Here is a 25641-nt window from a genome sequence, read left to right as displayed (position 1 = left end):
AAATATTCGAATGGCACCATTCTCTCCTCAGTCGAACGGTGAAGTCGAACATTTTGTTCGCACTTTCAAGGTTCAGATGTATAGACTTCATGCATCACACTAGAGAGAAAATACTTTTTTGTTGTTTCTGACCACCTATTTCACTATGCCTGTTCATGAAGCCTCACCAGCAGAACTCTTACATGGTCGTTGTTACCACAGTTTGCTACATCTTTCACCCTTGCCAATGAAGTTCTGCACAAAGGACAAATTTTTCCTCTGTGTCTATAATGAGCTGCACAACTGGGAATCCGGTGCTGTCATTCAGATGTCGGGCTGTATCTATTACATCATTCACGGTAGACAGGGGAACCAATCGAAAGCACCAAAACCAAATTTGTTTCTGTGATTATTGTGATCCTGCCATAGATTTTTGTTTTACAGACACACTGCTTGAAACCCAGCCTGCTGTCCCGAAGCAGCTTTTGCTGGTGCTTGACACTGAGTCGCACCGATTTTCTGACAACTCTGCCATGGAAGTCAACCCCTGACCACCCATGCAGCTACTGCCACCTCCAAAACCATTGCCACTGCACCTGGGGCAATTCGCAGCAATGGCACTCACGGACTTCGAGCCTGCATCAGCCACATAGCCTTTGGTGACCTAAGCAGAGCCAATGCTGCACATAACTGTACTGCTGGATTGATGCCCTACCTCCAGTCTTTTGTAGATGTTCCTGGTGGTTCACAAGACGAATGTTAAGATGTGAGCAGTTGGTGTCATCTGGCACGGCTGACACCATCAGCAGAACCGTGGCACATACCTCCACCTCCTCACCACCTGCACCCACACTACATCATGACAGTGCACAATTATGGGGGGTTGGGGGGTGGGGGTCGGGGGGGGGGGGGATTTCAGTATCGACTGCATATTTGTCGACCAAACCCAGCACACTGCTCATGGCTACGTGGGAATGGCACATTTAAATCACTCACCAGCATACTACCAGGCAAGCTTGTGCTTTTGTCACCTGCTGTCTATAAATAGCCACCAGAGGACTCTAAATTCATGGGGCATCACTACCTGCGACTGTTATTGGTCAGCATGTGTCTTTTGAGGAAGCTGCGCTCAGAGCTTCATCCCCTACAGACTTATCAATCATGGTATGGAAGACTGCAGTGAAGACATTACACTGACACATCATGACACTAGTATTTCCATGTGTCAGTGACTTACTGCTTGTTTCTATCAAGAACAATATTCTCATGGGATTCAGCTCGGCATCACTGAAGGACCTACAGCATTTCAAAGTTATATATATCTCAATTATTAAGTGTACATAATATTGCAAATAAACTTGCTAATCTGTTATCTTTCTACATCTGGCTGTCTTTATTGGCCACCTCAACTACTGATACATCAGGTCATATCAGATATTAAGCTAATAAGAACAGAGTTTGGTGCAGAGTTAATGTTTAAAGGGATTGAAGGGAAATTCTGGAAAAGGTCACGTAGAAAACGTAGCTCATGCCAAAATGGTGCTTGAGTCGAGTGACTGAGCAGCGTAGTAGCTCACAGCTCTCATCATTGCCATGAGATGCCACTTCAAATGCTAATTACATATCAAACAGATAACTTTCTTACCTCCTGGCAGCTTTCCTGGCATCCGCTGCTTAAATCGCTTAAGTTACGTGAAAGTGATGATATTCAATTACATCATGCTGTCTCTGCATTTTAATTATAATGCTATACAGTGACCTGTAAATGTAATTACTGCTATGCGAGACAAGTTGATCAACCGTAGATACTTACCCATGCGAGGTGATGTACCTTCCCTCATGATGTGCGTCATTTCAGAGATCACGTGTCGATACAGTTCACAGGCCGAGTAACAGAGGCCACCTGGGTCAGCCCCCTGGTGCATTTCTAGGTAAAGTTGAGTACTACCATAAGTTTTAACTAGACACATCTACTGTTGCTCAGCCCTTACATGTGCTTTTGCGTAAAAATGTGCCTTTTCTCTGGTCCCCAGCTTGTGACTGAGCGTTCGCTTTGTTTAAATCTAAGCTTCAATCTGCCTATGCCTGGTCACTTTTCAGCCAGGTCGGCACCTCATGTGGGCTACAAAGGCCTCTTGGTACGGTCTTGGTGCGGTGTTGGCACACAAATCTGTGGACAGGTCTGAACAACCCACTGCTTATGCTTATAAGACTTTAACTCCCACTCACCTGCGGTATTCTCAGATTGAAAATGACGCTTTAGTGATTGTGTTCGTCCTCACAAAATTTCACATCTTCCTGTATGGTTCGAGTTCCATTTAACCACGGGTCACAATCTGTTGGTTTTTCTTTCCAGTCCCCTGGCTTCAGTGCCAGATGAGGCATTGCATCGTATGCAGTTATGGACTCTCTTGCTCTCATGATATCATTACCAGATGCATTAGTGGCTGACAGTGCAAAATGCCAATCCTGATGGCTTATCCCATCTTCCAATTGGGACGGACGCAGCGTTTAATCAGGATGAGCTGCTTTGTTTCTATTTAGATACCGAGGAACAGAATACGATCAATGGTTGTCCCATCACTACTGCCATGACAGCATCGGCCGTTGCTGTGGATCCTGTACTCACTTGGGTCCTTTCTTTTCTGCAGCACAATTGGTTGGAAAGGCCTCCAGGCCATACCTCAGATCCCTTGCATAATTACTTCTCCCTCCAGCACCACCTTTCTGTGTTTGATTGGGTCTTTTGTTAGCTGTGGAGGCCACTGCTCCCCAGGTTGTGATACCCCCTTCCTTATGATATAACATACTGTAGCTTCAGCATATAGGTCATTGAGGGGGCCTCTCCCACCAAAGCTTTGGCCCACTGGCATGTGTATTGGCCAGGCATAGATGGGGACATTACGCAGCTTATCACCACTTGCACTCATTGTGATAAGCAACAGGTGGCCCCGCGGGCGTCTTTTCCCCCTGGCCGGCACCGCAGTGCAGTTTGGACATTTAAAACTCAGATGGTGTATGTATCCATAAGGTCCTCTGAAGCTTTTCTGAGTTTGTACCATTCACTCTGGTATGGGACTAGAGCCCAGTGGAGCTGCTACAAGAATGTCAACCACAAACCCTCCTCTGCATGCTGCTCCCGATGCCGGATCTGCTGGTGTTGCCGGCTCCACAATGGTTCCGGCCAGGTGTACCTGTCTGGGCTTGTGGTTTCAGCTGCGGGCCAAACTGGGATCTTGGTGTCATCGATCATTGTTGGGGCTGGTGTCTGTGTGTTGTCCGCACTCCTGAGGGGTGGACGTCCTTTCCCATAGCTTTAACCATTCGTTCCAGCGGGTTCAGCACCACCTATGGCTGTTCCTGTGTCACAGATGATCTGGTTTGTGCTACACTGGGGGTTTCTGTCTGGGGTTCCTGCCTCCACTCCTGCTCCTCGACTGCCATCGTCAGTGCAGCCCCCGCTGAATCTGACACCGGAGCTGCAGCCGCTTCTTTTGCTGGGTCCTGTGCGGCCATCGTCTATGACAACAGCACTGATGCTGACCCCAACAAGGACATCACTATGGAGATGCCATCCCCAATCCTGCCCTACAGCCTCTCACGAGTGGGTGGACGGCATGCTAAACCGCCCTTCATCATTTCTGTCCCTTCTTGCCACTTGCCAGTGCCTGCCCACATGCTGCAGCAGCTGCTATTGACAGGCGATGAAATGTACATCAACATCATCACTGTTGGTATTTTCTGTGAATCGTAATCTCAGTGCCAGTGACTTTTGAGGCCAGTGCTTTTTTTTTTCTCTCTGCAGTATCAGTGCTTTTTTTCTGTACCACGTATTTTCTGTGCCTAGTGTTTTCCCAACACTGGAAGGGAGGAGTGATGTACCTTCACTCATGACGCATGCGATTTCAGAGATCGCGTGTTCATACAGCTCACAGGCCTACTTATAGACACCTTATAGGCCCTGGCATGCTCTAGTGAGCTGCCAAAGAAAGAGTATTATTTAAGTGATTGAAAACAAGTTCTCAGCCCATTCTGTAACCTTTGTTACTGTTGTCCAATATATGTGTTCAGTGCTACACACAACCTGTTCTTCATTGTACCTTATGTGTTTCTCTATAAAGCACTGTGTTCCATAATTCATGTTTATTTCTGCTATAGCAGTGTGCCATTGATGAAATTTTTGGTAAAGATACTTGATAAGGGTCTAGGACCAAATTATACAATGAATAAAGAAAGGGAAAGGAAAGACAGCTGCAGGCACATTGAAGTGCTTAAACAAGAGGATGATGGATTAAGGAAATAAAGTAAGGCCTACAATCTGTCTCTTCCATGTGGGTGCACTTCAAACAAACTGTAAACGTGTTGGAAACACAAACTGGCTACATTATTGCAGAGCATGGTGGCTTCCCTTTAGACACTCCATGGAGGGCTGGTTGGTTGGTTTAAAAGAGGGGGGAAGGGACCAAATTGCTAGGTCATCGGTCTCTTTTTCCGAATAAAACAATGCCACAAGGGTGAGAATAAAACAAGTGAGACTGACAACACAAACCGGAGAGAAAGGAAAAATCACAAGAACGGCAGAAGGGCAACCAACACTTAAATGGACAAAAGGGGAGAAAAATCCACAGAAACGCAAGAAACAGGTAGAAGAGATTGAAACAACAAAACAGATTACCATGGCTGGCTGACCATGAGAATAAAAAGGAGAAGCCAGCCACTCTGCGACACATTTAAACCTCCACCCTAAAAGCACAAGGGTGGAGAACACAGAGGGACAAAGGACATGCGCTAAAACTTAGATCAAATGATAAAATCCAACCTCATGAATAAAATGTAAAACTAAATCAGCCGATGAGGCATTGTCAGATAAAATTAGCGGCAACGAGTCCGGTAACCAAAAATTTCGACGCAGGGCAGTCAAAGTGCGACAGTGCACCAGAATATGGGCCGCTGTCAACCAGGCACCGCATCAACACTGAGGCGGGTATTCATGGCACAGGAGGTAGCTTTGGGTCGCCCAAGCGTGGCCAATGCGGAGCCGGCAGAGAACTACAGAGTCCCTGTGAGAGGACCGCATGGAGGACTGCCACATATTAATGACACACAGTTTGTTGTGCATACTGAGACTATACCATTCTGTCTCCCATAGCCAAAAAACCTGGTGGCATAAAAACAAATGCAGGTCAGTTATTGGAATTCCGATCTCCACAAATAGTTTCCACGTAGCCTGTTTGGCCAGCCTGTCAGCAAGTTCATAGCCTGGGATTCTGACATGTCCTGGGGTCCACACAAACACCACTGAATAACCAAACCGTTCCAGGGCATAGATGGGCTCCTGGATGGTTGCTACCAAAGGGTGACAAGGGTAGCACTGGTCGATAGCTTGTAGGCTGCTCAAGGAGTCAGCACACAGAAGAAATGACTCCCCAGTGCATGAACAGAGGTGCTCAAAGGCACGAGATATAGCCACCAGCTCTGCTGTGAAAGCACTGCAGCCATCACGCAAGGAATGCTGCTCAATATGTCCTCCATTGACATACATCAGCCATCAAGCCGTCGGTGTAAACCACTTCATCACCTCGGTACATGTCAAGAATCAAGAGGAAGTGACAACGGACAGCCATGGGGTGGGCCATGTGAAAGGTCCAGGCGAAGCTGCAGCCTAGGTGTACACCATGGAGGTGTACGTGAATGGACCTTGAGTATGGGTGGTAAAGGCTAGGACTCCAGTTCAGATAGAAGGGATTGGACGTGAACTGCAATTCAAAGCCCTGACCTGGGCCGCCAATGCGGAAGATGAACCGCCGTGGGTGGGAAAAAGGAGACGGTAATTTGGACAAACAGGAGAACTATGAACGTGTACAATATAACTGGTGACCAGTTGCGCATGCCTGACCTGCAATGGAGGGACTCCAGCCTCCGCCAGGAAACTGGTCACCAGACTCATCCTAAAAGCTCCTGTCGCTAGTCGAACGCCACAGTGGTGCACTGGGTCAAGGAAACGCAACACTGATGGCACCGCCGAACCGTAAAAAAGACTGCCATAGTCAAGGCGGAATTGAACAAGAGCTCTGTAGAGCTGCAGCAGCATAGAGCAATCTGCACCCCAGTTAGTGTTGCTCAGGCAGCGAAGGGCACCGAGGTGCTGCCAGCACTTCCGCTTAAGCTGACGAAGGTGAGGAAGCCAAGTCAATCAGGTGTCGGAAACCAGTCCTAAAAATCCACACATCTCCACTACACTGAGGGAATCGTAAGTAAGGTAAAGTTTTGGTTCCGGATGAATGGTACGATGCCGACAGAAGTGCATAATACATGACTTTGCAGCTGAGAACTGGAAGCCGTGGGCTAGAGTCCATGACTGCGCCTTGTGGATGGCTCCCTGTAGGTGCCGCTCAGCAACACCAGTACTGGTGGAGCAGTACGAAATGTAGAAGTCATCTGCATACAGAGAGGGCGAGACAGACAGCCCTACAGCTGCTGCTAGACCGTTAATGGCCACTAAAAATAGAGATACACTCAATACAGAGCGCTGTGGAACCCCATTCTCCTGGATATGGGGGGGACTATGGGAGTCACCAACTTGCATGGACAGTACGGGGCGACAGGAAATTCTGGATAAAAATCGGGAGCGGGCCTCGGAGACCCCACTCGTATCATGTGGGAAGGATATGATGTCGCCAAATGGTGTCATACGCTTTTCATAAATCAAAAAAGACAGCAACAAGGTGTTGGTGTCTGGAAAAGGCTGTTCAGATGGCAGACTCAAGGGACACAAGATTATCAGTGATAGAGCGACCCTGGTGGAAGCCACCCTGACAGGGAGCCAGTAGGCCACGTGACACCAGGACTCAACCCAACAGCCGACACACCGTATGTTCCAGTAGCTTGCAAAGAACACTGGTGAGGCTGATGGGCCAATAGCTACCCACATCATGCGTGTTTTTGCCGAGTTTGAGCACTGGTACAATGGAAAGACACCATCGTATCAGATCCGGTTGAAGAGCATGAGGAGATGTCACTTGTAGTCAGACGAGGGATGTTTAATCATCTGACTATGGATCCGATCTGGCCCAGGAGCTGTGTCAGGGCAACGTGCAAGGGTACTGAGGAGCTCCCACTTTGTAAATGGGGCATTGTAGGGTTCACTGTCGCATGTAGTGAATGAGAGGACTTTCCTTTCCATCCGCCATTTGAGAGTGTGAAAGGCTGGGGGGTAATTCGCTGACGCAGAGGCACAAGCATAGTGCTCAGCAATCGCGTTTGTGTTGGTAGATAACATGCCATTTATATTAACACCGGAACACCTGTTGGGATCTGGTACCCAAAAACTCGTTTGATCTTTGCCCAGACTTGGGAAGGTGATGTATGGCACCCAACAGTCAAGACGTATCTCTCCCAACAGTCCTGTTTCTGTCTTTTGATAAGATGGCGAACGCGGGCACGGAGTCGTTTAAAAGGCGATGAGGTGCTCCAGGGAAGGGTACCGCTTAAGCCGGTGTAGAGCTCACTGACACTCCTTAATTGCCTCAGTGACTTCCGACAACCACTACGGGGCTGTCTTTCGTCGGGGGCACCATAAAAAATGAGGGTTCCCATTTTCCGCCACAGAAACGATCGTTGTAGTTACCTCCTCAACCAACACATCGATGTCACCTTGTGGGGGAGATTCAGCGGTGACAGCAGAGGTGAAAGCATCCCAGTCTGCCTTGTTTAAGGCCCATCTGGGCAGGTGTCCATGGGCCTGACGCCGGGGCAGTAACAGGAAGATGTGGAAGTGGTCACTACCACACAGGTCGTCATGCGCTCTCCAGTGGATAGGTGGGAGAAGGCCAGGACTACAAAATGAGATATCAATGAGCGAATATGTGCCATGTGTCACACTGAAATGTGTGGGGGTACCTGTATTTAAGAGGCACAGGTCGAACTGAGAAAGTAAGGTTTCGACAACTCTGCCTCAGCCAGTAAGCACGGTGCCACCCCACAAGGGGTTATGAGTATTAAAATATCCCAAAAGTAGGAAAGGTTTAGGGAGTTGATCAATCAGTGCAGACAATGCGTTCAGGGTTACTGCACCATCTGGAGGAAGATATACATTACAGACAGTTATTTCCTGCGTCGTCCTTATCCTGACAGCCACAGCTTCAAGAGGGGTTTTAAGGGGCACAGGTTCACTGCATACTTAGTTCAGGACATAGACACAAACACCACCTGACACTCTATTATAGTCACTGCGGTTCTTGTAATATTCCCTATAGCCACGAAGGGCAGGGGTCTGCATTTCCAGGAATCAGGTTTCCAGAAGGGCAACCCAGAAAGCAGGTGTAAAGCTTAAGAGTTGCCGTAGCTCAGCCAGGTGGTGGAAAAAACTGCCGCAATTCCACTGGAGGATGATGTTCTCGTGAGGCTGGGAAGGCATGAAGCATGCAAGGAGGCAGGTTCTGCCTCAGGGTCACCTGCTGCCACCGATTGAGTATTTGTAACCATTTCTATGGTGGATAAGCCATCAGTGAGATGAAGGTCTGCAAGGGACTCTAAGATCTCCGCCACATCCTCAGATGAAGTATTGATAGGGAGTGGTGGTGTCGGGGCCACCAGAGGTTCCTGTTTCTCAGCAGACTTGTTCTTAGTTTGCTTGCTCTCTCACTTCTCTTTAGGGGCTTGCTGGGAAGATTTCTCCGAAGTAGCTTCAAGCATGGAGGAAGACCGTGAAGCTCTTCGTCCAGCAGCTTTTAGCTCCTTGAGCCACTGGTAGGTGTCTGCCATGGCATTAGTGGAGACCTTGGAAGAGAGGGCCACAAGGGACCACTTCTGCAAGAGAGGAGCCGGAGGAGGCTGTTGCTTCTCTGGCAGGGGGGAGGGGACTGATGCCCCTGTGTTTGGCCTTGCTCCCAAAGTAGGTGCTTTGAGAGCAACAGAGAAAGATTTGCCCCCTACCTCCAAGGGGGTGGATGTGTTCTGGTGGCCCAGAGGGCGCACTGTTCATGGCACAGAGTGAGGAACCACTGGCACTTGGGACAACAATGGTGACGTAGCTGCAGCATATGTCGAAGTCAACCGAATGGGGTGTAATCTTTCAAATTTATGTTTAGCCTCTGTGTAAGTCAACCAGTCCAGGGTATTGCACTCCATGATTTTCCACTCCTTTTGGAGTACTGGTCAGTCTGGCGAGCATGGGGATTGGTGCTCTCCACAGTTGATGCAAGTGGGAGGAGGCGCACATGGAGTATCTGGGTGCAGTGGACGTCCACAGTCTCGACATGTGGCACTGGAAGTGCTGCGGGAAGACACGTGCCCGAATTTCCAGCACTTAAAGCACTACATAGGGGGAGGGACGTATGTTTTAATGTCACAACGGTAAATCACCTTGACCTTTTCAGGCAATGAATCACCCTCAAAGGCCAAGATGAAGGCACCAGTAGCAACCCTGTTGTCTTTGGGTTGCCTGTAGGTGCGCCAGATGAAATGAACATCCCGCTGTTCTAAATTGGTGTGGAGCTCGTTGTCAGACTGCAAGAGGAGATTGCGATGGAAAATGATCCCCTGGACCATGCTGAGGCTTTTATGGGGAGTGGCAGAAACAGGAATATCACTCAGCTTGTCACAGGCAAGTAATGCTCAGGGTTGGGCTGGGGATGCTGTCTGAATCAAGACAGCGCCATTTCACATCTTGGACAGTGCTGTCACTCCTCCAAACTTATCCTCAAGATGTTCGACGAAAAACTGAGGCTCTGTAGGTAAAAAGGAGTCCCCATCAGTTCTGCTACAGACTAAAACCCAAGGCGAGTATGGCTCTCTCTGTTCTGTAGCCCTACGTTCCTCACATGGTGTACGGCCAGCACCAAATGACAGTCCGCTTCATTGCAGGTCATCCGCCCTGATGCCACCCTCTCTGATCAGGGACTCTCCCCACAGGTGCCATCTAGCCACAGCAAAGGCCAACTGGCATGATGGCCATTGCCAGGAGTCCTGATGCCCCAGGAAGACAGGCATCTACTCCTTGGCATACGTGGGGAGTTTACAGCTCAGGCATCAGCAGTGTGATCCCTATGTCTTCAGGGGGCTACCACCAAATGGATACATGATGGCCCCACCACAACAGACACAGAGAAATCCAATATTGTCATGGGGGCGAAAGAGGACAGGAGACAACGGAAGAAGATGACATACCCCGGAAAGTGTCCTCGCCCAGATAGTCGAATCGCAGGTGGGGATGTAAAGTCATGACAAGAGATCAGGAGATCAGATCTAAGGGCACTATGGATAACATAAGGTGTCCTTCCCCATATGGCCTGCACTTCTGTAGAATTTTGAAAGTGGCAGGTCAAACCATAGAATGGGACCTGAACTCATAGGGCCGAAAAGTGAGAGACTCTTTTTAGTCGCCTCTTACGACAGGCAGGAATACCTCAGGCCATTCTAACCCCTGGACCCACAGGGGGTCCATGGAGGGATTAGTCAGAACTGGGAGACACTCAATGGAGAGATTAGTCAGAACTGGGAAGAGGAAGCTTCCCATTGTGTCATTATTAATTTGTTCATAATATTTTACTTTACACTAAACATGAAGTAGGTAGACATCAACAATTGTTTAAAGAAGCTTACCATTCTTCTGTCAGACTTTTTATCGATTAAATGATGGGACGTTTTCAGCAGAACTTGCAGGAACAACAAGACAGTGTTGAAACTAACCACAACAGCAATGACAGTGTGGTGAAGCTGTTGCAGACAGACTATGGGATTACTACCGTAGTGAAATCATCTGACTGGACAATTGGAAATCAGCTATGTTAGAGGCCAGGAAACAGACCACATACACATTTCTAAGCAAATTTGAATGGAAAAGAACATGACCTACCATATCTCCAAAATCATTGGCTTCCATATGACTCAGCAAGTTGTCTATCTGGACCTGCAATAAATATGAAAGTGGTATTAACAGACAGTTTTAGTATTAATGCAAAAAATAATGATATTTTATCATTTACAGTCTGCATCTCAGACTATTCTTAGTAGGGGGAGTTCCCACTATTACTACTCTCTTCAATACTTCAAGTTTTTAATTCCTTCCATCATTTCTATTTCTTTCTAGTTACAAATTAGGAACTTTAACAATTTTAAGAAAAGGATAGATTGCTACTCACCATAAATATGACAAATCGAGTTGCAGACGGGCACGACAAAACAACTGTTACACATTTAGCTTTTTGTCAAAGCCTTCAGAAAAGAAAACACACACACACACACACACACACAAGCAAGCACACCTCAAGCACACATGATCACAATCTCCGGCAGCTCGGACCGGAATGCAACTGTTACACTGAGCGGCAATCAGGAGTCAGCTCATGGTAAATTCACACCAGATTGCCACTAAACAGGACAGTTGCATTCTGGTCTGAGCTGCCAGAGATGGCAGTCATGTGTCCTTGAGGCATGCTTTCATGCTTGTGTGAATGTGTGCTTTGGCTGAAAACGAAATGTGTAACAGGCTCTTTGTAGTGCCTGTCTGCAACTCAATGTGTCATTTTTATGGTGAGCAGCAATCTATCCTTTTCCTAATATAGTTGATATTCCAACCTGGAGTTTGCATTGTTTGGAAATTGGGAAATTTAGTTTCTGAAAGTTTAAGAGTTAACACTCCTAACTGTTATTTCAAATCAAAACAATTTAAAAAGTTGTGGTTGAGACCGCCACATAGTGAAATAACTGCAATACTAATAATTATTATAATAATAAAATCTTTAAAAAAATCACTGAGAGCAAAGTGGCAGGAGCTGAAACAAGAGAAAAGTTCTTCAGGGCCCTAAGTAAGACACAGGGAGCAAGAAGCGATTCATAAGGAATGATTGACTAACAGCCAGGATTCAAACTGTGGAGTACTGAAGAAAGCTGTTTGTAAAAGTTCAGACTGGATTAAAAAAGAAATCACATGATGCAAATAGACCACATCTAATGACAGAGAAATGGAAAAAAGTGATTGCTAAATAAGTGAATAAAAAGTTGAAAATTGAAGTCAAGAGATAGCAGGCTGCTGACATACTCCCTCTAGCCCCTCCGACACACACACACACACACACACACACACACACACACACACACACACACACACACACGGGGAGAGAGAGAGAGAGAGAGAGAGAGAGAGAGAGAGAGAGAGAGAGAGAGAGAACGGGGTTGAGATGGAGAAGGAGGGAGGGGGGAAGAGGGGGGGGGAGAGAGAGAGAGAGAGAGAGAGAACACAGAATGAGGAGATGATACAGAAACAGATCTATGCACAAGTTAATTACAAGTTGAAGAGCCAGTTCCCATAACTGAAGTTGAAAGCACCAGAGCCAGTGTTGAAGACTTAACAGTGCCATCTCAAGCTTGCTTAGATTCATAAAAAATGGCTCTAAGCACTATGGGACTTAACATCTGAGGTCATCAGTCCCCTAGATTTAGAACTTCTTAAACCTAACTAACCTAAGGACATCACACACATCCACGTCTGATGCAGGATTCGAACATACGACCGCAGCAGCAACGTGGTTCTGAACTGAAGTGCCTAGAACTGCTTGACCACAGAGGCCGGTGCTTAGATTCATAGACAACAAATTTGCTTCCTGGACTTACACAGAGAAAGAACTACTTAAACAGCTCAATTTTATTCTATGTTAAGATTCTGGCTAATTCATCTTTCCGCAATATCTTTCCTTCTAGGAGTGCTACTTCAGTCATATAGACAGAAACGTTTCTGTGAAGTTTCAAAAGTAGAAGACAGCAGAGGCTGAAATGAAGCTGTGAGGGCAGTCTTCAGTTGTGTGGGTAGCACAGCAGGTAAGAATGCTGTTGACAAAAGCTACATTCTCCCATTTGAATCATTGTATGCCACACGGTTTTAATTTGTCAAGAATTTTCCTACTAGTTTGGTATATTTTTATGACAGATTGTAGAAACTGAATACAGTTCCTCACATTTTCTATAGTGTAAATCCAGTAGAAAGTTTGTTACATTAAAAATCTTTATATAATTATAGAGGCATGTCTTTGTAAAATTTCATTGGTTAATAACAGTATCTGCAAGGCAGCATTTCCCTGTAGCAGTTACACTACATATATGGCCAGTCCTCTGACAGTCATAAGACAGCTACTTCCTTGTTCCTGTAGCTAGCATTACAAGTGATAGCCACATGGACTATATGATAGTTATCACTGTCCATCACCTTACACTTAAACACAAGAGTGACAATGTGATCACCAGAGATGTATATTGCTAACATTGTAAATCATATAACCATGATGACATACTTTAGGTAAGATTACAGCTTTGCACCACTTACCAGTTATACTTCTATGTCTTTATTTTTGCCACGATCTATAAAATTTTTCACTGTGTACATGACTACAAGAGTGATTCAGCACAGCAGATTATGATGATGTGTAATGCCTGGTGGCTGATACAAAATGAATTAAGTAATAATTTTTATTGGTATGTATCATAGCATGAGTGCTTAAATATAAAATGTATTATGCTACTGTTCACTTATTTTAAGCAATTTTATGTATTTTAGATCTGAAGGTGGTTTGTCAGTAAGGGAATTTTAAACATCTTGATCAAGGATTTTTATCCATAGATCTTAAAAACATCTAAAACAATCAACAGTATTAAATGGGTATACCACCTAAAAATCACAGAAAATCGATAATTATTTCAAAAGGAAGAACATACAAAAATTTTACTGGGCATTTATGGAAGGACTAAAGAACTACAAGCCACCTAGCCTTCGTTTTCATCACCCTAATGGAACACTTAAGATGAATGCACAGATCAACTGTGAAATCCTGAAGCAGTACTTCGAGAAACCACACAAATGTAAACCACCTGCAGAAAGATAACAATTTCACTTAACTGCTCCAAATCAAAACTCTGTTCCACCTACACGTGAGGGAATATGAAGCATCATTATACATCTCAAAAACAAAAAAGTGCCAGGGGAACGTTGTATAATCGTTGAAATTCTCCATATCAGAGGTAAACTCTTGACTGACAGACTACAAGCCATCATTACCAATGTATGGAAAAACCTCATCATACCAGCACTCCGGAAAAATGCTTTGATCCACTCACTAAACAAAAAGGGTGATAAAATGGATTCCAACAATTACTGAGGTATTACACTTCTACCAGTTACCTACAAAGTTTTCTCATGTGCCATGCTCACCAGGCTAGAGAAACAGACAAAAATTTCACAGGCAGGCTTCTGACCAGGCCAGTAATGTGCAGAACAGACCTGGAACCTCAAGATGATACTGCAACACCAAAAGTCAAACTGCACAGCAGTCACTTACGTAGATTTCAATAAAGTCTGCAGTTCAATCAATTGCATCACCCAGTTTAATATACTTAGTGAACACTGAAGATAGCAAAACAAATGTGTTAATTGAACGCACCTTGACAGGCACAATCTCTAAAGTAAAATTCATGGATGAAATCTATGAACCTTTTCAAATTAGAATTGGACTAAGACAGTGTGATGGACTGTCCCAACTCCTGTTCAAACTAGTACTCAATAAGTTTTATCAAAACTTGGGAGAAAGAAATACCTCTAATAAATACGGAAACCAAAGATAAAGGAATCAACATTAAGGGTCTAGATTATGCTGATGACCTAGCAACAATTACATGTAGTCCCAAAGAAGCCAGCCACTCCATTAAGAAGCCTCATGAGAATGCCATCAAGACCATACTCCAAATCTCTTATAAATAAACACAATACATAGACTCCAAGATGTCAAACTTGGCATCACTTGCAAGCAAGTATGGCAACATCTCACAAGTTAAACACTTCAAGTATCAAGGTGAAATTATTGAAAACACTAGAAACTTAAAAATCGGTAGATGCAAGAAAGAAAACAGGTACAAAGTGAAAGGATGAGGAATTTTGGGGAAGATCAGAAGAACATAAAAGCCTGGGACTTCCACAGCTAGAGTCTAGTGCTTTAACCATTAAACCAGCAAGACCACAATAATAATAAACAATGAGATAATAATAATAAATGAAAATGAAATAAAAATTAAGTGTAAAATACTGAGACACAATGTAGCGAGCTCGAAGAGAAAGAAAATCAGGTAGACTGCTTCACCTAGGAACTCTGAGAATTGTTAAAGTGGTAAATGCCTAGTGGGAAAGGAGGGTCTATGATTACAATAGGGTAAAAGGTTAAAATGTGGGTACAAAGACAAGGGCAGACATTATCATAGCTTTACTCATCGGAGATAGGTTATTTGGTACTGCAAGGAAGAGCTTCCCGAAGTTGGGTTCCTGCAATCGAAAAATATTTAGAGAAGGTGATTTTGTGATGGAATGGGTCAGAAAGGGTTTTGTTTTGATTGGAACAAGTATTTCTGTTGTGCTGTTCAAATGAGAGTGTAGGAACTGTTGATGTCCCTTCAAATATATGTGTGGGTTGTAAGCAATTAACCCTTCATTTATATTAAATACACTTTGTACAGAGTAAAATACTTTGAGTACACGACGAAACATGAACCACACTCAAGTACCAAAGAACATGGCATAGAAAGATAATTTTGCATATATCTTAATGTCACTTTAGTGTCCCCACTTTGGAGAGCTGTGACTCTGAAGGTTTTGCATCACATCACAAATTTGGTCAATGCAGTTCAACTCCTTAACCTGAACATAATTAGAAAACCCCGGAACTCCTCTAACCAGCGGGTATCTACACATTACCTGCCTGCCAGTCTGAGTATACGCTGACCGGTTTTTCAAAGGATCTGGCACAGGCACTTGCAATCTCACGTGTGATGCATCACACAGTAGATTTTGTGACTGATGTACATGTCTGATTGGATAGTTCACTGCTGTAGATGGACTGTCTTCTGTGTAAATAGGCTTGACATACTCAACAGACACATCATTCCATTCCCCATTCTTCTCAATTATCAATGTCTTATTACTGTGGCCTACGACATTATAGGAGCCTGTATATTGTGGAGAGTGCAGTGGTTTAACAGTGTCATGTGTCAGCTGTGCGAAATCACACCTGAATAAATCGTTCTGAGGGAAAGGGGGGGGGGAGGGAGGGAGGAAGGTTCTGTCATCATGTCCAACTGGGATCTTTGGCAAGAGATGGTATATGTGTGTGTGTGTGTGTGTGTGTGTGTGTGTGTGTGTGTGTGTGTGTGTGTGTGTGTGTGAGCGCGTGCGTGCAATTTGTGCAAGAAAGTGTCTGACTCCCCCACCCGGTAGCCCAGGTTTAGGTCTGGGTGAGCAAAATTCACCCAGAACACTTGGACCAGTTGAGCATCTGAGCAAGCCAGGTACTCATTCAGGGTGGTGCATCACCATAATGGTACGAAAGATAGAGCGTCTGACCAGGCTTCCGTATGGCTGGACAAGGCTGCCTTCAGTGTGCAGTGCATATGCTGTACCAGCCTCTCACTGAAGGGATGCAGGCATATGGTTTAAATATGTTTGCAACCACACATTCTCATAAGCCCTAGGAAGAATAGGCACTCGAATTGCCTACCCCTGTCAGTGGTAATGATCTGTGGCACGTCAAATCTCGAGAACCAGAAACTGAGTAGTGTCCAGGCGACGGAGACTGCAGAAGTATCAGGTACCAACATGTCCTGAGGTCACCTAGTTAATCTAGCTACCCTAGTCACCAAAAAACAAAATCCATCAGAAGAGAGAGGTGGGAGGGGGGAGGGGAGGGAGGAAGGGGGGTAGGAGAGTTGAGGACCCACAATGACAACATGTAAATGTGAGAATCTTCACAAAGCGGAGAGAAATGAGTCCATGGGAGCAAAACATTCCAAGAAACATTGCAACATTTGTATTTCCTGCAAAACCATGCCTAGCACTGACAATCTTGTCACATTCCTGACCAAACCACTTTTTCCGCCACCATTTTTGAAAAAGCTTTGCTGGCAGGGTATGACAAGTTGGTAAATGCATCGAAGACAAGGCACCACCATCTCATGGGAATGAAGGGGCAAATCTCATTGCTTTAAGTGTTGTGCCATACCCAGTGACTCGTATCATGCATTGGTAGGTCTTGAGACATAAGCCTGTCAATTCAGGATTCATACAACATCGTAGAAAGAGAGAATCTTTCTCTCATTCTGCTGCAACTTCCACCCGTCAAGTAGCAGTCACAGTGGCACAGATTTGAAACAAATAGTCACCCACAATACTATCCTGACCTGTGATGCCCTGGATGTCCATTGAGAACTCGACAATAAACTTGGCGTGTCTACAATGGCATGGTGAATCAAGTTCCGTCACATGCTGAAATATAGATTTTTGCGGCTCATGATCAGCAAAAATTTTAAAGAATTGTCCCTCTAGCCATGGCTGGAAATGCTTTACATCCAAACATATTGCAAGAAGCTACCTGTCAAACACACTCCACTGTCATTGTTGAGTAGACTGGTTCTTCAAAAAGAAAGCCAAAGGCTGCGAGGTTGTGGAGACATACTGTCGCAATACAGCACCCACAGTAGTTTGACTTGGGTAAAACGTCATGGCAGTGCTAGAAACAGGGAGTGTCAACAAAGAACAATTAGTTAATGCTGTTTTCAGGTATTAAAATGAATTTTGAGCTTCATGAGTCCAAGGAATCTTTTTGCTGTCAAAAAGGTTTTTGTCCATTAGCAGTTTACTTATTGGTTCTTCTACCTCAGCTAAGTGTGACAAGTGTTGCCTATAATAGTTTAACATTCTGAGGGAACTGGAATCTTCTAAAGCTTTAAAATGCCGGAGATACAGGCATCTACAAAATATCATTGACCTTCTCGGGAAGAGGTCAAATGCCTGTGCAAGGGACTGCATACATAGAAACTGTACCTCCTTCTTGACAAAGACACATTTATCCTGATCGACCATGAATCCATAGAACTCCTGCCTTTTGAACAGCGTACATAAATGCCTGAAGTGTTCATCTTTGGTTTCAGAAAATATTCAAGACATCATCCATGGAACAGAACACGAATGAAAACCTATGTAGCACTTCATGCATGAAACACTGCCACGTCTGGGCAGCATTTCATAGTCTCAAAGGCACTGTATTATGTTCGAAGAGCCCAAAGGGGTTAGTAACCACAGTATTAGTGCTTATCATTTTTAGCCATGGTGATTTGTGAGAAAGCCTTTGCACAGCCTATTACACTGACAAAACAAGTAGCCACCACATTGTTGTTAAAGTTGAAGACATTGGAAACTCGGTATCTGTCTGCAAAGGTGTGAGCATTTAAGCCCCTATGAATGTTGCACATTCTCTATGACCCATCCACCTCCTTTACCATCTGCGGAGGTAATGATCATGCACTGTGAGATGTCATCTTGGATCCATTAGAAATCATCTTCTCAAACTCCAACTGTGCAGCATGTAACTTATCAGGAGGTAACTGCTGAGGTCTGGCAGCCAAGGTTGCCCTGGTGTTGTTCCGTTATGGTGCTCAGTTGAATGGCTTCTTTTGCTCTTCACCAGTACTGGGTCTGTTAGCACTATGAATTCTAGCAGCAGTTACTGACTGAGATCACCGCCCACCTTTGCTGTGGCCTTGACTCACCTTTGCTGTGGCCTTGACGTTAGTAGTGGGGGAAACCTCATGGTCCACGTCTCATGAAACAGCAGGGTAGCATAAGCATCCAACAGATCAAGTGTTTTGTTCAACTCATTTTGTGCAGCAGACACTTTACTCTTCAGTTTGCATTGTTGTATTATGGCAAACTGTTCTTCACCATTTCACATACTGACTTTACACATCTTTGCCTTAAGTACCTTGCATGTCTCTCTCAACTTTGAAGCTTCCATCAGTTCATGTGATTTAGAATGTGAGGTCTTCCTGTATGTGTATCAAGCACTTAGGTTGTTGTGACAGAGTATTCTATACCTGGCACAGAAGACACAAACAACCCGGAGTTCTTCCCACAATGCAGATCAATGGTATCGTGCAACATGCAGCCCGACACATCAGAGAGGAGAGGCATTTTGATTAAGCAAGAGTTTAACATATTCAGCACCACAAAAAATGATAGAGTAAATTGGCCACCAAAAAGGGACCACTCACAACTGCAATAATAAATGTCCAAGTAGGGTGGAAATTGTCAGCCATCTCTAACATCAACCCCATCTTCTAAAATGTCTCAACTGCCAAATTTTCAGAAGCTGTGAGAAATAGAACTGTTTTACATGAGCAGCGCTCGTTTGGCCTCTTTGGATATACACTTATCTCGGATCCAGTGTCGATTAAGAATAGGTCACCAGATTTTCTTGTTCTTTACAAACAGCCTAGTTGAGCCTGCAACTGCTGACACCATTGCATTCCTGAAGTGTTTTGAGTGTCCTGGATGAGTGCATGTACCTACTGGCACTCGTCGTTTGAATTTGGGTAGAGCCATGGGCTCGTGCACTGTCTTGCTGCCTCACTAAAGTGTCTGTCATACTAATGCCATTTTAAATTTGTCATTTACTATTACAGCCTTCAAAACTGCTGTTATTTTCCTGTCTCTGTGACTGACATTCATCCTTGCTACTTCATTCACCAGTTGACTCATAGAAGGTTCTGCCCACAGTTCTTGTGTTTGGGGTGATGCAGTGCACGAGTCCAGGCTCCCTGCCACTGCAAGTGTGTGACTGCACGGTTCGGGGCTTCCTGCCATAATCTCTTTATCTGCCACACATGAATTATTGTTTGTACATGCAATTGAGACAGCAACTGCGTTGCATGCCACATCATCAAAGGAAGCTCTGTGAAGGCAGACAGAATATCCCTAATATTTTGCAGCAATCTTCAGAGCCAAAAAATCTTCAGAGATTGCTCTCAGACAGGAGCTCATTTCTCGTTAGCACACACAGGAGGAGGAGGAGGAGGAGGAGGAGGAAGAGGAGATTAGTGTTTAACATCCTGTCGACAACGAGGTCATTAGAGATGGAGCACAAGCTCGGATTAGGGAAGGATGGGGAAGGAAATCGGCCGTGCCCTTTCGAAGGAACCATCCCGGCATTTGCCTGAAGTGATCTAGGGAAATCACGGAAAACCTAAATCAGGATGGCCGGACGCGGGATTGAACCGTCGTCCTCCCGAATGCGAGTCCAGTGTGCTAAAGCACACACAGCAAACAAAGTGCTTGTGAAGGGGAACCAATGGAACAGCATCACTTTCAATCATTCTGTGTAGCCGTGACTCAGGTGGTAACACAAAATGTTGGAGCACTGCCTCTTTAAGAATAGCGTATGACTGATAGTGGAAAAGATTGCACAATTGCTCGATGAGCCTTTGTGAGCCAAAATGGTGGAATTCTAATATTATTCCTGCCACCATTGCCTGTGTAGTAGTAGTTGTTGTTTGATATAGTTGGTACTGGCACAATGCTGCTAGCTAACGGCAAACTCTGGTGCTCCTCCTTCACCTGGCACAACGCTGTTAGCTAACGGTAAACTCTGGTGCTCCTCCTTCACTGCTGTGTTAGTGTTTCATGCGCACACACAGAAAATCAGTTTGCAAACCATTCAGTACAGGATCGCCACTGCAGGAATTGTTGACACCACTTCAATTATGTATATAGTTTATAAGCAGTTAACACTTTATTTGTATTAAATGCACTATGTGAAGAGTAAAATACTTTGACCACACAATGAAACTTGATCTGCACCAAGTACCAAATAGCATAACATACAAAGACAATTCTGCATATGTCTTGATATCACAGAGGAATTGTTTGCATTTGACCTGTGTCATCTCTATTGAGATCATCACAAGACCATTACGGAGAGATAGGAGGGACACAGGAAAGTAGCAGACCATATGGAAATTTCTGCACTAGTCTGCAAACATCCAGATAACTGTGCATAAGATGGTGAAATATGATCACAGTAATAATGTACACAAGTATTTGTCACCAGCTCCATGCATCTTGCAATTCCCTGGGAAGAACCTTGCAAGATAATAGTTTTGCAAACAACAACTGGAAGTACCCATGTCTATACAAGTTTCTTTTTCAGATCTTCTTTTAAAATTTTTGTAGTGTGTGGAAGGATACTGATGTCTTCTTCTGAGTTTCCATTGTGTGTTCAGCCTAGTTCAGGTTAAACTCTAAACTCTTTGCTAAGGAACAAAAAATTTAGCTTGCCCCATTTAGGACTACAGTGGGAGGGGGAGCCAATGCTAATAGGTCTAGAATGACCAAGCGGGTCTCCATAGGATTTTGTGGACTGAGTTTTAACACTACATTCTATTCACCCTCCCCCCATCCCTCTCCTCCTCCTTCACCCAACCTGGACCTTGTCATGACTGGTTAGCTTCTGTGCCTCAATGGTACAAATAGTCATATGATACCTGAAGAGATGTGGCAGCCTCTTTAGTAGTTGCAGAGGCAACAATCTGGAGATTGACCGATCAGGTGTGGCAACATTTGTCAACAAGGCCTTGCTATGTCAGTACTGCAAACAGTTGAAAGCAAGCAGAAAATACAGACATTACATATCTTGAGGACATGCAGATTTGCTGTATGACTTAATGATGAGTTAATTAGTGCTCCACTCTGGATGGCAGCTACTCAGGTGGATAGCATCACCACGAAACATGAAACTGCCATTCTGCGGGTTGGAATGTGGCATGTTAATTCCCATTATTGGTTACAGAAGTTAAAAAGAGAAATGGATATGTTGACATTATAGATAGTGGGAATTAGTGACCTGTGGTGGCAGGCAGAACAGAACTACTGTTAAGGTGAGTACAGGGTTATGAAGACAAAATCAAACAGGGGTAACACAGGAGTAGGTCTAATAATGCATAACAAAATTGGAATGCAGGTAAGCTACTATGAACAGCATGATGACTGCATTATCACTGGCAATATAGATAAAAATCCGACCCTCAGAACAGTAGTAATAGTTTACACGTGTAGTTGATCTGCAGGCAAAGAAATAACTGAAACACTGTATGATGAAACAAAAGAAATTATTCAGATAGTTAAAGAAGACAAAAATTTAGTTGTGATGGAAGACTGAAATTTGATATTATGAAAAGACAAGAAAGAAAAATAGTAGCAGAACATGGACTGGAGCAAAAGAATAAGAGAGGAGCTGTCAAGTAGAATTTTGCACAGAGTACAGTTTATTCATTGCTGTTATATTGTTTAAGAATCATTGAAGAATTTTGTATAGGCAGAAGAGACCTACAGATATGAGAAGGTTTCAGATAGGTTACATAATGGTATGTAACAGTTCAAACTTGAGCAGGCAGGAGAGCAGCCCAGCCCAGTCATGAAACCAGGCCGCAGTCTGCCAGCCAATGCCCTGCCAGCTCAACAGCATAAGAAGACATGGTTTCTGCAGATGGTGCTTCCACATGAAGGGTGTCATGTAGATTCCTGTTGCACAACAACTGACCCACTGATTACGGCATGCCAGGCCATCAACCCCACTCCAGATATTTCAATGCAGTCTCAATACAGGGGGCCTACCCCAACTACCAGCACGTGGAAACAGGATTTAAATGACCAGAACTAGCCCATCAACAAGTCATCACAGCTGGGCTGTTTGATGATACGCAGACTGTATCAGTTGTCATCACTTCTATGACAGTGCCTCCACCAGGCTGAGAACCAATGACCGCTGACTGAGTGTCCAACCTGAGAACAGGAACACTGCCTCATTGACACACCGCCAGCCCACAGCCATCAGCCGTCATCTGCAATCATGCTGTAGGAGCTGGGCTGCCTTTACCATTCATGGGAAATGCCCGTATCAGCGTGGCCATACCAGTGTGCTGGGCTCCAAAGAGCAACTCCCGTCATCTGCAGTCAATGTGTTTCAGATGTGCTGAATCACATTTGTTCATGTTCATCAATAAAGTGTTCTATCAACTGATTGGCTGCCTTCTTGACCTGCTCCACAGCCAACTTCCAGTAGAGAACTACTCATCCATTCCTACTCTATAGTGAACCACATTATAATATTGGTGTCAGAATATGTGCTGGAGCCTTGAAGAGATGTAGGTCCAGCAGCAATGGGATTCAGTGCAAGTTTTCAAGTAGGTGCCAGCAACAAGTGTTTTATCTTGGAACTAACTTGTTGTGCTACTCTTTTCCTTTCTATTTTGGGTATACTATAGCTTTGTGTTGGTAGTTCTGGGTGAAATGGCTGTTGTTGAGAAAGCAACAACCCAGAAGACAATTCAGCATCTACTAAACATGGTAGCTATGATTAGAGCTGACAATGAAGTTTTGTGTAGAGAAGTGAAGCATTCGAAGGGTGAAAGAAGGGAAGGGTCATCTTTGGGCATGTTTTCACCTATCCTTGATGTTGGTACAGCCTCATTGGTGGTACCTTTTTCTGGTAAATCTGGGGAAGATATTTTTGTATTCTTGGATAATTTGCATAGGGCCACAAAATTAGGGATCTGGAGTGTTGAACAATTGTTAAGTGAGGCTCATTTAAAATTAGTAGGTGATGCCAGGATATACATGATGTGCAACGAGAAATTGTGGGACACTCATTCCTTTGCAGACTTTTGGGAAGGGTTAGTGGATCATTACAGGAAGAAGAATACCTCGCAGTATTATCGTGAACAACTTAATGATGCAGTGCAGAAGCAGTAAGAAGCAACAGAATGTTTTGTGAGCCGCATCAGGCAAATCAGTGCCAATACATACGAATTAACAAATGATACTTGAGCCAATAAAGCCATTTGTAGATGGCAGAACAATGGGCACTTGATGCATTTTTGTGGGTCTTGCCATCTGAAATGTCATGGAAAGTAGGGATGGAGTTTCTAAGAACCCTGGATGAGGCAGTGGCAACTGCAGTAGCTTTGATTGACCTTGATTCTGTAACTAGACTAAGGGAGAAGTACATAGTGTTTAATGCAGAGATTACATGTTGTGGGTGTGGCACACTGGGATACATTCAGTGTTACTGTATGGAATGTTAAAGGTGCAAGCAAGTGGGGCACTCTGTTCAAAAATTCCACAAGCGCACAGATCGTGGAATCGGCGTAACATTCACGTCCCTGCATTAAACAGTACAGGTGTTGGTGTGACCACTGTGCAACACTACCCCCAGTAAGTTCAACTATGGAACACCACAGTGCAAAATCAGTGGCAGAAATTTGGCAATTCGGCTATACAAAGGGAAGGTCATGTAAGATGTCGTTGGACACACAATCACAGGTATCCATGGTAAGTTAGAGGGTATTGAGTGCAGTGAATTTGAACTTGAATTGCGAGATACAATGCTGAAAGGTACAGGAAGCCTGGTCTGGGTAAATGGATGAGCTGATCTGTCAGTTAATACTGTGTTTGTGGTAGAGCCCTCGCAAGAGAACGACGTACTGGATCAGGCACGATGTTTTGTACGATGTAGTTAGATGGTAGTTGAGTAGTGACACTCACTGTAAATAATTTTGGTTCAGAGGAGGTAAGGCTATCAAAAGAAACCCTACTAGCTAACTTAGAAGTTTTAAAGGATGAATCAGAAAGAGATTTCAATACAGAATATCAGAAACGGGGACAGTCAGTCCATTTAACTGCTCTGAGGGGAAAAGTGTCACATCTGAAAGGATGTGAGAGAGTAGATATGGAGAAGCTATTAGAAGAATATGCAGGATTGTTTAACCCACCTGGACTACTACCAACTACACCTTTGATACAACACAGAATTTCCACTGGCAATGAGCCACCAGTATACAAGGAACCATACCGTGTCCACTACTTGCAACTGGTTAAAGGAAGAGTTCAAATAACAACAACTTTGGGATGGTCAGTCGCAGTAGTAACTGTACCCAAGAAGTCATCAGATGGGAAAAACACTTATAGGTTATACTGCAATTACAGATTTCTAAATCAGCAAATGGTCGCCAATGCATACCCCATACCAATTATCACAGAGATATTAGACTATCTGGAGCAATGCCGTTACTTCACAGCCTTAGATTTACGCAGTGGCTATCGCCAATTAGAAGTAACATCAGAGGATCAGGCTAAGACTACATTTTTGGCCCCATTTGTACACTTTCAGTATCATCAGATGCCTTTCAGTGTGAAAAATGAGCCAGCAGCTTTCCACTGCTTATTAGATGGAGTTCTATGAGGCCTAAACCCAAAGAAATGCCCAATATATCTAGACAACACAATAATACATTCCAGGGACATCCATGAGCACATGGTGTGTCTGCAGGAAATATTTGAATGGTTGCGTGCAGCACGGCTGACCTTCAGCTTATAAATGCGTCACTTTGTATTACAGGTGGTCTGATATTTGGGTCACATTTTTGGCCAGGGCAGGGTACGTACCAGCCCTGGCTTCAGCAAGCAGTAAGAGATTTTCCAATGCCTAGCACAGAAAGAGAAATACAATCATATCTTGGGAACGTGAATTTCCATAGGAAATACGTTCCAAAATTTGTAGACATGGCATGACCCCTTATGCATTTGTTCAAAAAAAAAAAGGTGCAAAATTTAACTGGAGTCCAGATTGTCAAGAAGCATTTCAATGGTTAAAGGAATTACTAGCCACGTGTCCTGTTCTAATTTTTCCAGATCTACAAAAACAGTTTATCTTGTCTTGTGATTCGAGCAATAATGCCCTTGGCTGTGTTCTGAGGTGGAAAAACTATCCAACTAACAAAAGGAAATACTGGTATTAATTTTTG

The 25641-nt window shown here is 44.3% G+C and overlaps 1 protein-coding gene across 2 annotated transcripts in view; it reads right to left on the bottom strand.

The window, feature by feature from the left end:
• The window catches only part of LOC126248318 (protein inturned), a 267846-nt gene that overhangs the window by 106746 nt on the left and 135459 nt on the right, over positions 1-25641 (bottom strand). For both annotated transcript variants that reach the window (XM_049949205.1, XM_049949204.1), the window contains exon 11: positions 10835-10888. In XM_049949205.1, coding sequence (XP_049805162.1) covers positions 10835-10888 — 54 coding nt within the window. The remainder of the gene's footprint in view (positions 1-10834; positions 10889-25641) is intronic.

Source organism: Schistocerca nitens, chromosome 3 (genome assembly GCF_023898315.1).
Source record: "Schistocerca nitens isolate TAMUIC-IGC-003100 chromosome 3, iqSchNite1.1, whole genome shotgun sequence".
Taxonomy (NCBI): domain Eukaryota; kingdom Metazoa; phylum Arthropoda; class Insecta; order Orthoptera; family Acrididae; genus Schistocerca; species Schistocerca nitens.
This window is presented reverse-complemented; position numbering and strand designations above follow the sequence as displayed.